General features: G+C 34.2%; 2 protein-coding genes across 2 annotated transcripts; one reads left to right on the top strand and one right to left on the bottom strand.

Annotated features, from left to right (window-relative positions):
* Positions 1-161: 161 nt before the first annotated feature.
* On the top strand, positions 162-9,091 carry LOTGIDRAFT_219759 (hypothetical protein). The gene is made up of 20 exons (XM_009063213.1): positions 162-334; positions 579-967; positions 1,160-1,308; positions 1,502-1,670; positions 1,964-2,060; positions 2,313-2,557; positions 2,779-2,907; positions 3,162-3,263; positions 3,462-3,575; positions 3,806-3,890; positions 4,095-4,212; positions 4,427-4,560; positions 4,745-4,896; positions 5,771-5,925; positions 6,190-6,274; positions 6,482-6,663; positions 6,812-6,900; positions 7,223-7,272; positions 7,935-8,081; positions 9,007-9,091. Exons 1-20 carry the CDS (start codon positions 178-180, stop codon positions 9,067-9,069), a joined length of 2,811 nt encoding a protein of 936 aa, XP_009061461.1. The 5' UTR covers positions 162-177; the 3' UTR covers positions 9,070-9,091.
* A 635-nt stretch (positions 9,092-9,726) lies between these two features.
* LOTGIDRAFT_234863 (hypothetical protein) lies at positions 9,727-12,062 on the bottom strand (the record flags this gene model as incomplete). The annotated part of the gene is made up of 4 exons (XM_009063212.1): positions 9,727-10,225; positions 10,711-10,908; positions 11,767-11,874; positions 12,047-12,062. The coding sequence occupies 3 exons, from the start codon at positions 12,060-12,062 to the stop codon at positions 10,718-10,720; spliced, it is 315 nt and encodes a 104-aa protein (XP_009061460.1). The 3' UTR covers positions 9,727-10,225; positions 10,711-10,717.
* Between the last annotated feature and the right edge of the window lie 5,241 nt (positions 12,063-17,303).

The following is a 17,303-nucleotide window of genomic DNA, read 5'->3' as shown; positions in this document are numbered from 1 at the left end:
TTTACGGATGGAATGTGCATGTAGATTAGATAAACTGTCATATTGTACTTAGTGTCAGTGTTATTGCTAAATCTTGCCACTACGTCTTATCTGATAAGATATGTGTCTAGAAAAACTTGAAGATAAAACTCAGTATATAAAGTAGATACTCCACAACAACGATAGGTTCTAAACAACATGGCAGTTAGTCACGCTGTGTTTTCTGCAGCTTTCCTAGGTATTGGATTGCTATTATCTGTAGTCGAAGGAGATGGGTCATGTAATGTGGTAGCATCAAGCAGAATCGATTGCTATCCAGGACCTGGTTCAAGTCAAGGGGGTTGTTTGGCAAAAGGTAAGAACTGTTTAGGTTCATCAACCTATTTACCTTTCTGTTTATCCAAAATAAAGAAGCTCTATTCCCACTTGTATGATTTTGCCTCTTCCAAAAGAAACAGTATGCGTAGTCAGGACAATAACATTCCCTTCGGAAGATGTACGGGGCAAAGGACAGATGGTGTAACTGGTCATTTGGTGACACTGAAGCGACAAGGTGTATCTTCATTAATGAAATATTATTCAAGAATTTATTTTTCTAGGTTGCTGTTGGGTGCCAGCAGGAGAAGGCTCATCTATTCCCTGGTGCTTCAAAAAATCTGGAGATTCCTCCGCTACACTACCACCAAAAATTTCCAATCCAAAATGCCACAATATAGACGATTCAATCAAAACAGATTGTTTTCCTGAATTAGGCGCATCCGAGTCGAGCTGTCAAAGTCGAAACTGCTGTTGGCAACCTTCAAGTACCCAAGGAACACCCTGGTGCTTCTTTCCAGGAAATGACAATATAGGATACAAAGTAGACAAGATAGCAAAAGATGGCTCAATGGCAACATTGTCACAAATAAATGACACTCATTGGCCAAATGATGTTAAATCTTTAAAACTCAATGTCTTTAAAGAGACCTCGGAGCGTCTGCATTTTAAGGTAGGAGGCGATTCACACTTTTATCAAGCTTGAGGATGTACAACATAACACGAAATTCATTTGGACGTGTAACTGTACCTGATAGAGTTTTAGTTTTATGTAGAATATTCGCTGGCATCTTTCAACTAATAACACAACAAAATGTTCGAATCAAATCGATATTCAATTGGGTTTTTTTGACATGCACTTCAGATAGTAGATGCATTTAATACAAGATTTGAAGTACCAATTAAAACACCACCTACTTCTAATGACGGAGAAGCTAATGCTAATTATGGAGTCACAATTGATCAAACTTCTGGTGGAATCACTGTTACAAGGAAGTCTACGGGGACAAAACTGTAAGTGGTATAGAAATCAACAACAGCTTTACGAAACTTCCCAATGCCAAAATAGCTGTAAATGACTTCGATGTCGATGGAAAAAGAACATCTCTGTTGAACATGTTTAAAAATATTTGGGGATCTTAACTATTTCAATCTGAACATTTTTATCATCATCGATAAAAAATACTTTCTCTTATGTTATTTTTAGATTCGACTCTACTGTCTCACCAATGATATATGCAGATCAATATATTCAAATTACAACGTCCTTGCCCACAACACATATCTACGGGTTGGGCGAACATCGTGGACCAATATTACAAGATGCTACCTCTCACATTGTAAAAGGGTTCTGGGCACGTGATCAACCGCCATATGTACGTAATTAACCTATCTTTCCGTAGGCAGTGGCGGTGCCATTGGGAGGGGGGATCCCAATCTTGGGAATCTAGCGCCGCCACTGCTCGCAGGTTCTTTTTAAAACCCGTATGCAGCAGTTATGAATTGGTTATTCAAAAAACGTTTCCAGTTTCTTTCTATACACACAAGGGCTTTTTGGCATGGGTTACAGAATGTCAATAAAAAATCAGCAGTATTACAATTATAATGTATAGAATATTCATTCCAATAAATGAAAGAACCCTTGTTTAACTATTATGTTTTCATTTAGGAACACGTCAATCTTTATGGTTCACATCCGCTGTATCTGGGAATTGAGGCAGATGGAAACGCTTTTGGTGTTTACCTGCTGAACGCTAATGCAATGGGTAAGTCAGGTTGAGCGAAGTTAAAATAGCTATGGATGAAATGTTTTGTAGAAACTTCCATATTTGAATCCAGTTGTTATATGTGAAAGATTCTCGACCTAGACGTTTGTGATGCAGTGTAATTGTGAAAAGGCTCTTCTGATGTTTTCATCATCCTTCTGGGTCATCTGATTACATGCTGCCCCTTGGAAACCCATCACCCTGTCCAGCCCTAACAATTTTATTAATATATATATATATTTTTTTCTTTAGAAATAGTAATAAATCCAGGCACTCCACCAACTCTTACCTACAGAACAATTGGTGGTATCTTGGACTTCTATGTATTTACTGGGCCAACACCTAATGACGTTATTAGACAATATACTGATGTCATTGGGAAACCAATGCTTCCACCTTACTGGTCGTTAGGCTACCATAACTGCCGATGGGGTTGGGGAGGTAGTTCTGGTTTGAGAGAAGTCATTAAGAGATTGAGAGACAATGGCGTTCCATTTGTAGGTAGCTCTTAATATCTCATGGATACATACAAGAGAATAAGAAGAATGACTTCAATCTGAGATTTCAGATTCTTTTTATAGAGAACCCGAACAGTGGAAGTGAGAGTTTTCTGAGACTGATATAAATATTGATATAAATTGGCTAATCGCTCTAGTAAAAACAAATTCCATATCTGTTGTTCCTAGTTTAATAATTACAATCTTCCCCTTTTATTCAGGATACCACTTGGGCAGATATCGACTATATGGATGAACACAGAGATTGGACTGTCGGAAATGCTTTCTCTGAATTACCAGATATTGTGAAAGACTTGCATGATCATGGTCAGAAGTTTGTACCAATCGTGGTGCGTTCATGTTCTATAATCTTTTTTATTATTTTTGATTGCCCATCATTTACATAATCTTTTATTTCACTGGTTTCTAACAATGTAGAGGTCCGAGGTTGATTCCGACTCCTTTGGGGTGTTCAAAAAGCACTTAAACCTACGGACAAATGAAGTTCGATCTCTTATAAGGTACATACGCATGGTCTGCAGATTAGTTACCCTGATGTTAAGGATGATCAATAATTTAACGTTAACGTTTTATTCCGCCATAGGATCCAGCTATCAGTAATAAAGCAGGTTATATAGACTATGAAGAGGGTATAGCTGATGACATCTTTATTAAGAATCAGGATGATAGTGTTTTAATTGGCAAGGTAAATACATTTGACAGTGAAAATCGGGTTGCTTAGAATATTGTGACTCTTTCTTTTAATATAGCTGGCATCATAGACCAGTTTACGTGTGGTCACGCATGTTATGCACATGAACATCGTGCTAATGAATTGAAGAACAGTTCCAATCGTCGTGTTCATCATCCCCAGTCCATTGTTGACATAGTTATTCTTTTCAAGGTTTGGCCTGGTGATACAGCTTTTCCAGATTTTACACATCCAAAAGCGTATGACTGGTGGTACAAGTCTGCAAGTAGATTTCATGCGAAGGTTCCCTTTGATGGCATTTGGATTGTAAGTTTTTATAATACAATGGATCATCTGCAACTTGGTTTGTCATCTTGGCAACCGTTATGGACAGTTCATGTAGCTTATATTTTATTCAGTATATTCATTTTCAGCGACAATAATACAATGCAATAATATTATTTTAGTCAAATATGAAGACAGTGCGATTATTGCCATTCAAACATCCTGACAATGGGATTGCATTGCTTCACGCAGTCTCGCAAATATTTTTGTAGGATATGAACGAACCAGCGAATTTCGTGGCCGGGTCAAATGCTGGTTGTTCAACGAGCAGCCTAGATAAACCTCCTTTTACTCCTTGTAAGTAATGATAAAATAACTATTTATTTTATGTAATTGACTCACGATTATGTTTGGTACGTGTTTTAATATTCTGACTTTTACTCCGAATACAAGTCTTTATATTGCTCACTGCAGTTCTGTTGAGCATATTTGTTTGCTAATGTTTTGTATGTGATGGCATTTCTTCCTATGCATTAAGATTTTGATCTGTTTATATTTCAGCCATCGGTGGCAGAAATATCTTGGAAAAAACATTATGCGGATCGGCCAAACAGCACCTTGGCACGCATTATAATCTTCACAATATGTACGGCCATTTTGAAGGAATTGCAACTAACAAGTACGTATTCAAGTACAATTGTATAAATTAAAAACAATTTCAGTAACAAGTTTTTTGTCACGCGTTTTTACGAAATATTAAAACTATTATTAAATTGTCCTAAACTAAATGTATACTAGACCCTTTCATATGGTTAATAATTCCTTTAAAGACAACTTATAGATATTATTATTTTGTGTTATTTAAAAAAAAAAAACACTACTCTTTATTTCAGGGTATTGACAAAGCTGTTGAACAAAAGGCCATTTGTGCTATCAAGATCGACGTTTCCAAGCAGTGGACAGTATGTAGCTCACTGGGAAGGTGATAACAACGCAGATTGGCACAGTTTACAGTTATCTATACCAGGTATAATCCGAAATCTACAACTTAATTATTTCACATTAATGCTTTAATCCAGACCTTCTCTTGCTTCTGTCGTTTTTTAAGGGCGTCAGCTATCAATTATTCAAGTAATATACGGAAACGTCCTGCTACAAGATATTCATTGACATGTTATCTCAAATTTTCCTGAATCATGTTTATGTTTTAGAAATCTTAAACTTTAATATGTTTGGAATTCCATTTGTGGGGGCCGATATTTGCGGTTTCCAAGGACGAACAACTGACGAACTATGTACGAGATGGATGCAGCTCGGAACATTTTACCCTTTCATGAGGAACCATAGAGATATCCGTGGTCCAGTAAGTAAAAAATAGTCTTTTTGCTAACCATGGATTTTTAACCCCCTTATTGGCTACGTTATCACTTATTATGATTGCATGTTCAAAATATATGTTAAATTGAGAAAATGCATTTTGTTATCATCGAAGTGTACTTCCAACCAACTGTAGATGGTTTAGGTACATGTAGTATATATATATATATATAGCATATTTTCCAGCCCTATTGGCAATATACAGTCCTGTGAACAAACAGCAGAACTTGCTTGCAATGAGAAAGGTTTATCTGTACCACCTCTACTGACACTATACAGTCATATAAACAAACAACTGATCTTGCTCACCATGAAAAAGGCTTGATCTTTACCACCTCTACTGGCACTATACAGTCATATAAATAAACAGCAGATCTTGCTCACCATGAAAAGGGCTTGATCTTTACCACTTCTACTGGCACTATACAGTCATATAAATAAGCAGCAGATCTTGCCAGCAATGAAAAGGGCTTGATCTTTACCACCTCTACTGGCACTATACAGTCATATAAACAAACAGCAGATCTTGCTCGCAATGAATAGGGCTTGATCTTTACCACGCTTACTGGCACTATACAGTCATATAAACAAACAGCAGATCTTGCTCGCAATGAAAAGGTCTTGACCTTTACCACCTCTAGTGGCACTATACATTCATATAAACAAACATCCGATCTTGCTTGCAATGAGAAAGGCTTGATCTTTAGCAGATCTTGCTCGCAATGAGAAACGTTTGATTTGTCATAATGTCATGGACAATGACCAGACTCTTCTTTCACAGAGCTAATTTTCTGGCGTTTGACCATTGTCTATTTATCACTTTCGGTACATACCTGATGGCTTTCCAATGATTTTTCCAGCATCAAGACCCCATGTCACCTGAATTTAGTAGTACAACTCATGCAAATTTGAAGAAGACACTGCTAGTGAGATATCATATGCTTCCATTTTTCTACACAGCATTTTATGAAAGCCATATGACCGGACATGGTGTTGTCAGGCCCCTATTCTTCAAGTGAGTGCATTTGGTCAGTATTGTTGGCTCTCATTCCTGAATCTGTAGCAGCAATGGTTGTCGTTTCTGAAGACCATTCAAGTTGACCTCCATCAAACCTAAACTCGATCGATCGCAATGCAGGTTTTATACTAAGGGTGATAAGATTTTCAATAGAATTTTATTTCTTTATATTCTCATTTTAAACTTGTATTTAAAACAGCTAACTGAAATATACCAAAGAAGCCATTGATGGGGCTAGGATTATTAATATCTGTATTTTAGGTACCCGACAGATTCAAATACACTAGCTATAGATGATCAATTTATGTGGACTGATAGTCTTTTGGTATCCCCCGTTACACATCAGGTATGGTGAATAAAACCATTATGCCCAATGAAGCGTCCTGAAAATTTCAATCATTCTCTTAACGCATACCAAGTTTTCAAATTCATACGATTCGGATGTTGCAGATTTAGTAGAATATCGAAAAACTGAAATGCTCATGGACACCGCCTGAAGCTGGTGATTTCTGAAGCCTATCAAATTTTTTGCAGAACTTCTTTTTTGTCTCAGGGTAAAACGACTGTTGAAGCATACATGCCAGCTGATCGATGGTTTGATTTGTATAGTGGTAAAGAAACAGTTGGTACTGGCGCAAAGGTGGTACTTCAAGCACCTATGGATACAATTAATGTTCATATTAGAGGTGGTTCAATTATTCCAATGCAGACACCTGATGTTACTACTACGAAAAGGTATGTTCTTCGTATGTTTTTTTCGTGGAACATCGAACAAAATTTCAGGATTAGGGAATAAGTTAAGAAAAGGAAAATTGAAGTAAAGTTACTTCTCTTGAGATGAATGTGTCATCATGGGGCTAAAACTTTATTTGTTCTGTTACAGCCGGGTTAATGATTTTGGTTTAGCTGTTGCTCCATCTTCTTCAAATGTTGCTTCAGGACGGCTTTATTGGGATGACGGTGACGCCTTAGGTAAATATTCTTGAATATTCTCATAATCCGAGGACAGTATACGCATCATCCTTAACAAAACTAGAATATCCGCTTTCGCAAATTGACGAATATTATATGGCATTTTGGTTTTGAATAACGAATGAAGGATTTCTTTTAGAAATAGCTATCTAATTTAATTGACATTTCATATATTTGTTATTTAATTAACATTTCACATATTTGTTATTTAATTAACATTTCATATATTTGTTATTTAATTAACATTTCATACATTTGTTATTTAATTAACATTTCACATGTTTGTTATTTAATTAACGTTTCATATATTTGTTATCTTCAGATGCCTTATCTGGAAGTAAATATAACCTTATAGATTTCAAATTAGCCGGAGTAAGTACTTAAAATACACTTCCATACAAAGCACTGGCATGAGCAGAGATCTTCCATTGAGAAATTTGAACTGCAGCTGGATATATAGTTGGAGGTTGAGCTTTAGATATTTTTACACCCTGGTACATATTCCCGACATAAACACGAGCAGTTCACCTTCATTTAGTTCAGCACTTGATAAATAAAGCATACATATTGTTCTGCTGACACCAAATTGATCGCGAATAACAAAAAAAAAGACTGCTCTTGATTATGCTTGAATCTTCGGAGGATGGATAATCAAGCTAACATACATGTCCATATCCCTCTCTTTAAGGGCCAGGTATGCCATTTTTGACCAATCATACTTTTATCTTTGGCTGAGCTAATTAGCAATATTGACCACATCTCACCGTCGAAATTTGAGCCTTCAAATCCATGTGTGTCCAGAATTATCTGCGTTTGAATGTATAAATGACGACTCGTCAATTTAAGATACTCTGTGATATGTAGAAAAGACATGTATAGAAATAGTGAGTTTGAAGTATTTTTAAAGGAATTTTGTGATTATCGTACATTTCTAGTACTTCTTACGACTATTTACATATATTCAAGACTAAAATGAACCCCTCAAAATGGCACACCAGTTCGTTTAAACTGTTTATGTTTCTGTTCTGTTACAGAATAAATTAACATTTACTGTAACGAAGTCAGGATATGTAACTAAGATGACTTTAGGAGCATTATCTATTAATGGAGTAGCATCCAACCCAACCAAAATCATGTTAGATGGCACACGTGTTCCGCATGCTTATGATTCTGTCAATAAGGTATGTCTATATCCATCACATTATTTTCTCTAACATATGGAATAGCATCCATAGATTGATACACCAGATCTTATGAAGATCGTTTTTCGTAAATCGAAGAAAATAAATCTCGATATTGGTTGTCAAATCCTATTGACCTGATAGGTACCGTAAAAGACCTTTAATATATTCCAGACGACTGATTCTGGGTAATATTTACATCACCGAGAATTGTTCCATTTTCGGATGTTTGATAATATTTTTGCTATGTGATTTTTCTGATTTGATACCAACAGTTACTTCCCTTGGTTTGGATAATATTCAGCTAAAATTAATTTGACTTGTATCGCCTTTTAATGCAATATCATTGTGTTACTAATTAAATGACGGTTTTGTTAATAAGGAAAACTTCCGACAACATTTCCAAATTATTTTCTTGTTTAATATTGTGTTCAACTAATTATTAGATCAGTAACGCTAGAAATAGATAAAGTTACTTCCCTTGAACTGGCTCAGAGAAAATAGTGACACCTCTCAAAGAATCATCTTAAATTATGTTTCAAAGGTTGCTCATGGTTGGGACACATAGATTCTTGATAATATTTTGTTGATGAAAGAAAATTGTACAAAAATATACTTTTTTTTACTACTGAATGTAATTTGTACGAATTGATAAACAATCAAGTTACTTCCCTTGAACTGAGGACCATAACACTTGTGTCGCCTCTCAAAGCAAAATCTTTATATTACCGAATACAGGGACAAGTTTATGCACGTATTTTGAAATAAACTATGCCTTACCAATTACCTATTATTTTTGTGACATTTGATCTATTGTCATGACTTGTGTATTGGTTAATTTAAGTAAACATGACGGCCTATACCGATACCAGTGTAATTTTTCATCAAACTTTAATTCGAGCTTAATGTGATTTTTTAATTACAGGTTGTGAGGCTAGAAAGACTATCAGTGGACCTTCTGAAACCCCACACTATAACTTGGTCTTGATCTAATAAATACCTTTGTATGTAAAGTTGATAGTACTTGTTTAATGCGAAACATCACGATGATCTGCTTATACCAGATACTGAAGCACAAAATTCCCCAAGGATTGTTTTCAAATTGCTGTAACGTCAAAAAAGAGTCTACATACATTTATAATGGAAATGAAATGAATGGTGTTTTACGTCCTTCTTTTCTGCATCAGGGGGCCTCGGTCTATTGTCCCATCCGAACGACTAGACGCTTATTCCATGTCAGCCCCTCTTACCTGCATCACTGACAGGGGGAAATCGGGTTGAAAAATCCGAAGGTTTTATCTCTACCTATGCCGGGATTGAACCCTGGACCTTCAGGTTAGCGAGCAAGCGTCTAACTCACTGAGCCACCGCGGCTCCTCTATTTATAATGGAAATCGGTTGAAAACACAAGAGTTACATAATAAGAACTCTATGGTTGAAAACTAATGAAGAAAAGGTAAATTCATGGAAAAGGGGGTGACTCTGAATGAAATTGTCGAGAACTAGACAAACTCAATAGGGCTTTCGATATTTGATACCTTTATGATGCGCTGTTGGTGCAGATAATTTTACCACTTGTTTAGATTCTGGTTCTTTCTGCAGTTATCACCCTTTCAAAATATCCATCGGTAAAGATAATTTAATTCAATGAATTTCAAATATTTTATTGATGTTAGTGATATATATCAACTCAATGTGTAAAATCTACATTAATTACCCAATGGAAATAAAAAGCTAACTACGTTTAAATGTACTAATAAAAACGGTCACAAACCCATACCCTACATTAATGTCAAAATAGTTCCATAGCAGGAATGATAGTTTCTTATTAGTTTAATGCAAATTTCATTCTTAATGCTCAATCTACAAGCATTTTCTGGTGCATTTTGTTGAATATACACATCCCAACCATGGGCTAAATCGACAAGCTAGACCGATATAAGTTTTTATTTATTTTTCACAAATGAAGTAAAAAATATTCCATGACGATTTGTCCATGATCTACTTCGTTATGCTCAATCCACTTGATGGAATTTTAATACTTAGTTTATATTTTTTATTACATAGTTCTAAATAAGGTGGTAACTCTAAGGTAAAGACCATTGGGAACGAAAGATGACCTTCTGAAGTTGCTTTGACTCCATCTGAAAAGGAAAGATTTTCAAATTAATACGTAAATAAGCGTTCGTCCTACAGTCTTCAGACAAACTCGTCAGCCATTCCATCCAAAGTTTCGCGATAAGCAAACACAACGGGTGACAAGTGACCTGAAATTTCTTTTGCATGTGTATTTTCTCTTGTCCATCAGATGAAGGCCATGTGTGCGAGGGACGTCGATGGCAATGCTGTTTTAGAACAGTTTCCACCTTGTAATACGTGAAGGGCCCGGAACATGCTGATCCACTATAAATTGTCTCAAGAATCGCGCCCCACATCAACTGTCTGTAAAGTGGAAATACTTTGGACAGAAAATACAAGATTTCATCAGTGGAATAATATTCATTGCCGGGAAGCAAGGAAAAAAGTAGCTCAAATAGGAATTAGCTTAAACTGGCAGACATCAACGAAATGTATTGTTGCCTTTAGACTTAGACGTCAGGCAAGATGTCACATCAAAACACAAACGTACATTATTTTTATAAGCCCTGTTTATTTGCTAATTCTAAATCTACTTCTACTACTATCGGGAATTTCACAAATTCATTTCTTTGTGGTTGACTTTCTTTGACTTTATATGACTGAATATTGGATACGGCAGTGGTTGTATCTAACTGCAGAGCAGTACCATCACTTGTGACTTCTACCACTTCCAATCTTGGTACATCACCTGGAAACGACGAAAGAGGCAAAATTAGTATAGTTCAATACAGCCTAGTTGCTTCATATTTTTTAAATATATTTCCATATATATATACTGATATTTTGGCCTCATATCAATCGTTTCCAGGTGGTGGCAAGTGTACACCATGTGTCCTTATCCTTTTGGGTACTAGCTAGCTACAAATAGCTAAACACGATCATGTTCCCTGGGTTATATCAATTAAATAAATCCTAAATTGTGTCCCGAAACTTTCTATAATTATCTATTTTTTCAAGGCACATTGATGTCGTGGAAGATCTGGAGACTTCCGGTTGAGTCACACACAGTAATCGCGAGTAGGACACTTTACACGTACAGACGAAGCCTGTAAAACCCGAATTGTAAGTGATTTAATGTTATATGCCTATTTGCACTAGTTTCAAACAAAAACCATTTATAATAAGGTTATCATAACTTTATCAAGCCCTCTAGCTAATTTATACTGCACCATTAATGTCCATCATAGACAAAATGAATATATTTGTCGTCTGATGCAGCTAGTGCCGATTAAGAAACCCTCATAACGCCATATTTGACATGAAAATGTAAATTTTTAATATAGGTTATCTGGTAGCTGGTAATATTTTTATGCTTATCCCGTACATCATGCCTATTCTTTAATACGATTATCGATGTATCTTCACCTCTTTCGATGACGCAGACAGACATGTGGCGTGAGTCGTCCAGGATTTGTCAAGAATTCCAGAAGGTACTGAGAGTTTAAGTGCAAATTAAAATTAATTGAAATGGATGGAGTGGCATTGAGCAGGGCGACCACAACCACTTCTAGGCTGTTCGACTTAAGTTAAAAAAAACGGAACTTACTAGCTACTGATTCAGCATGAATCTTGGCTGCTGGTACAGGTGCACAAGATACATAACAAACACAAACTATCAGGAAAACAAGAGCTGTCCGAGGTGACATTTTGGTTGCTGAAATACAAGGACATAGATAGAAAAAAGAAGTCATTGGATGTGCGTCTTTACTTCTTGAACAGAGGACCTATTCAGTTTTCAGCATTTGCCAAAATAATTTTTGAAGAAGATCTTTCGAGTTGCATTGGTACACAAGATACATAACAAACACAAACTATCAGGAAAACACCTGCCCGAGATGACATTTTGGTTGCTGAAATACAAGGATATGGATAAAAAACCAATTTATGGAATGTGCTCATTCAATTGTATTGTATACAATACGAAGTTCTCGCAATCGCTTTCTTACCTAATAGTGGTTATCGTCCAAAGAGATGTTTATTACAAATTATGTGATACTTTAATCGTAAATCATTTTCCCAATCTATTACCAACTGTGGCTTTTATTTCAAAACATCTATATTTGTCTAGATAAGATCATTCATCATAATTAACACATTTTTTACAGTTTTTATCGTCCTGTGCATATGATTAAGATGATCAGTGGTTTCTTATTGATCTATCTAATCAATCATCCTTGTGCATTGCAATTCCATATTTTTTTTTAACTCAGTATATGAACTTTTATATATTAAGAAACCACGAACTCGAGTATGCCCATTAAGGTCGTTTTTTTCATGCATTATTTTAGCATCATTTGAGTGCTATACGGGTATTTTGTCATGAAAAGAAAATTGCTCTAAATGTTTGGTGTAAGAAACGTTGTTGAGATGCAAACTTCAAAACGTGGCTCGGGCATAGGCTCCTTTTTAGGGTAAATGAAGACTGAACAATGTACATTGTGAGAAAAGCCGCCACGGTTTCTTCCCCATCCTTACGACTTATACTTGTCACCTCCGACGACTAGCAACACTGATATGGGATAATCGGCTGGACAAACACTAATGTACCATCTCGTTTTATCCCGAGAGCAAACCACACCACCAAAGTAAGCGAACGGGCGTCTTACAGGGTCACGCTATTATAAAACAGGTTATTGAAATAACGGCCCTTACACTTCGTATTTTAAATTTTATGAAACATGATGGAAAAATATTTTTGAAACTATGAACATTTCGGACTACACCTTGTTTTAATTCGTTTTGTTATTTATATATAGAACAAGTTAAGTAATTTATATTTCCCATGTCACATAAAAGTCATTTATATACTAAGAGATTTATTAATAGACCACCGAAATATATAAAAAAAAGTTTGATGCTGCGGTGCATTGCCTTAGAGCATTTCCGGTTATACAACTTATTGAAATTATCTTTGAATAGTTTATTACCATATGAAGGACAAATATATTTATTGCATACGCAGATTTGATTAACGGAAAGTAATTTTTTATATTTAAGTACGAGTGACCGTGAGCATTTGAATTCGTTAAAACACCTCGTGATTAATGGTTATAACATCTTAAATTGAAGTCGTTATCCTACATCGTACTCATGTATGTCATCTTGTACCTAGAGTAGGACCTACGTGCTCGTCATTTTTTTCATCTTTCAGAATTCTTAATGCAATGTCGTGGTCAGAAGGGACACGCTAGGTAAAATATTAGTTTTTATGGTAAGCAATACCACGGTTTTATCCAGTTTCTTCAATGCTGAACCTCTGGATACCGCAATATTTCATCTCTACACGTATCATTTTAAAAGGAAATACGCATATTTAAATGAATATCATTTTCTGATACGCCCATTGTTTACTAAAAATTTAATTAAATTAAACAAAGGTTAATGTGTTCTTTCGGGATCAAGATAACAATCTATTCATACATCAATTACTTCTTTCTTATGGAAATTTGACACTTACTTTGATGTAAAATTATGTTGTTTCCTCTTTTCTTTTATCTTTTAGTAATTGGTGTACGTATTTAATATACAAGATGATCAATGTCACATATATAAAAGTGGTCGAAAATTGATAACTTTTGAAATATATATAAGCTTTCACAAAATACTTAAAGGTTGTTACCTACCCTTTTCTAGTATCCACCTCGCTAGTACCGACGAACGAATTCCACGTCCTTCACCCACAACCAACAACAGAAAAGTGACACGCTTGTCATGACATTCATAATTACATGTCCGAATTCTTCATTTATTTTTACCTTTATGGCGCAAGAGTTCAGTTGCACAATTGACACATGTAATAAAGGGTCAGATGTAGTGGGCTGTCAAATGGGGCATTTCAAATTAATATTCAAGACACTGACAAATGCAATTTTTTCACCCGTATTTGACAAAGTGCAGACGTTAGTTGCATTACTGTGGTTTGCATGCTAACGTTATCTTTTGATTTTTAACTATTGTGTTCATACGGGAACGGAATATTTGCGAAAATGTGATTTCTGGATAAAGTAATATAGCTCAACTTAAAAAGACTCCATTGCCATATAAATATGAAATGAGGTGTTATAATTTATGAACTAAGAAAATTTGATGAACATATTTATATTTAGAGCATTGAAATTAAATATTGTTGTCGCCAACATTTGTCAAACCAGTTATTGTAACATAGCCCAAGGGTATAAGTAATCCGAATGGATAATCACATCCTTCAAAAAAACAGCAGATAGTCTGAGAACCCAACGTATACATTAGAGTTAAGATGAATAGAGTTTTGCGTCCTACTTTTCTTTTTAATAAACAGTAGTTAAGATGGTGATCAGAACATAGAACCCAGAGCACTACTGTTCAGCAATTAAAATCTGCTCTTTTCTTTCATTTGTTGGTAAATCGAATTTTATTGAATATCTTTATAACCCTCAATACAATGAAAAAAGTTTTGTCGTCGTCACAATTGTCGCGATATAGACTACAGTTTTGACGAAACGTTGTAAACATATGCATATTAGCGAAATCTTGAACGAGTTCGAGGTTCGCAATTTTTCGTTCAACGGTTTTGAGTTATTGCCCTAGACAGAGTCAAAATTGATTCATGAACATGAAAGGGGATAAAGTTCTGAGTTCTATTAAATTGACAAACTTTTGTAAATTTATATCTTCTGTATCTCGGGCAAGCCAATTGGTTTCAGTTATTGTCTATCTTTAATCTGAAATCGGCCTGTGAATTGTTCATTGAGCAAAATCCCTGTTGAAGTTAATCAGGCAAATGGGTGAATAATACAAAAATAACATGAAATGATTTATTATTCAAGGGAAATAATAGGTTGATAAAAAAAAAGTGGATGATATAAACTGCTAGTCATAATAACAAAATAATAGCTAAGTTCACGATACAAAATGCAAATCATTTGGTGCACAATCATCTTTATTTTAACCAAATGTTAATGAAGGTGTTAAAACGGTTCTACTTAGAGTTTATATTACAAACTGCATTACATATTCAGTCAAAAATAAAAGATAGTTTTGCATAGCATTCATATTTTTCTAATACAAACATTTTTATGAATTTTAAACATTTACATTGTCCATATATCAAACATTTTTTATGCATAATAAACATTCATATTTTTCTAATACAAACATTTTTATGAATTTTAAACATTTACATTGTCCATATATCAAACATTTTTTATGCATAATAAACATTCATATTTTTCTAATACAAACATTTTTATGAATTTTAAACATTTACATTGTCCAGATATCAAATATTTTTTATGCATAATAAACATTCATATTTTTCTAATACAAACATTTTTTGAATTTTAAACGTTTACATCGTCCATATATCAAACATTTTTTATGCATAATAAACATTCATATTTTTCTAATACAAACATTTTTATGAATTTTAAACATTTACATCGTCCATATATAAAACATTTTTTATGCATAATAAACATTCATATTTTTCTAATAGAAGCATTTTTATGAATTTTAAACATTTACATTTTCCATATATCAAACATTTTTTATGCATAATAAACATTCATATTTTTCTAATACAAACATTTTTATGAATTTTAAACATTTACATTGTCCATATATAAAACATTTTTTATGCATAATAAACATTCATATTTTTCTAATACAAACATTTTTTGAATTTTAAACGTTTACATCGTCCATATATCAAACATTTTTTATGCATAATAAACATTCATAATTTTCTCATACAAACATTTTTTGAATTTTAAACGTTTACATTGTCCATATATAAAACATTTTTTATGCATAATAAACATTTATATACATAGTATATATATTATATATAAGACATTTTTATGAATTTCAAACATTTACAGTTTTCAAATATTAAACATGGTAATGTATCATAAAAATCTATATTTTTCTCATATCAAACATTTTTAAGCGTAAGAAATAGTTACATTTTTGCTCATGTAAATATTTGTATGAATTATTTACAATAACATTTTTATCATGATAAAAATAAACGTTATGCTCAATACATATTTACATTTATTACAAAAACATTTGTTGCACATGTAATTATTTTTTCAGTATATACATGTATGTAGCTTTTTCCTTTTCTAAATAATTATTTTTTCACTTTTTCGCATATCAAACAACTTTTTTTTTAATATCCACCTTTTTGTAAAGGTTGATAATAATGAACCGTGCTTCGTTAGCACAAAATCAGTATGCTGTTCCTAAAGAGTGAGAATTCCCTTATGGAAAATTATCTTGGAGTCACAACCCTTTCTCAGTCAAATGTTCTATTTTTTGCACACAAAATCGTTTTAAAAAGAATGGACCAAAACACTGTGTTTAAGTACGAAAGTTTTAATTATCAAAATAGTTTTTACATAAATAATTTAACATCTTTTATTCTGATACTTTCACCAATAGCCTATTGTTTATGCTTAGACAGGAATCTGAAATATAAACACAAGACAACGTGGGTTTAAAGTTTTATCAAACCGTTAATTTGCTTTAGAAACGAGTGTAGGTGGGGTATATGGAGTACGGTGTATGGAGTATTTTCAACTGTATAGATAATCCGTACCTCGTCTATTCCCACCTTAAACAAAACTCGATGAATGAGAGACTTGCATAGAGGAAAAGAAGTCTTGTCCATCTCGATTGAAAGTAATAAGTGTTCATAAGGTCACCGATCCGGGTAAGACAACAACCCAGAAGTTGCTATAAATCCGAAATTTTCACATAAGTAAACTCGCCATGTCAATTGCCAAGGATAGGGAATGCATATCTGGCTCTGTTCTGTAAAAGAGATCGCAGTTTAGCGATGGTGATCTTTTTGTATCTTAAGCACAACCTTGATACAAAACTTCGTCATATCCATAAATACCATCAGAAATGCGATAGCGCTGCAGGGTTTCAGTCTACATACATATATATATCATGCCTTACCTGTATTTTAGATAACGACATATTTTCTAACTGCATTGTTTTGATGTCCAGAATGACCAGCAAGAATACTTCGAATGACATCAGCAACTGCAGAAGCATGATCATTTGCTGGAAGATTGGTACCAGTAACCTGAGACA

The sequence above is a fragment of the Lottia gigantea genome (assembly GCF_000327385.1).
Source record: "Lottia gigantea unplaced genomic scaffold LOTGIsca_56, whole genome shotgun sequence".
Lineage (NCBI taxonomy): Eukaryota > Metazoa > Mollusca > Gastropoda > Lottiidae > Lottia > Lottia gigantea.
This window is presented reverse-complemented; position numbering and strand designations above follow the sequence as displayed.

Excerpts from the sequence above, each read along its gene's own strand:
- LOTGIDRAFT_219759 (XM_009063213.1), top strand. The coding sequence starts at position 178 with ATGGCAGTTAGTCACGCTGTGTTTTCTGCAGCTTTCCTAGGTATTGGA. Across the intron at positions 6,664-6,811 it reads GATGTTACTACTACGAAAAG|CCGGGTTAATGATTTTGGTT; the intron begins GTATGTTCTTCG and ends GTTCTGTTACAG. Across the intron at positions 8,082-9,006 it reads CTTATGATTCTGTCAATAAG|GTTGTGAGGCTAGAAAGACT; the intron begins GTATGTCTATAT and ends TTTTAATTACAG.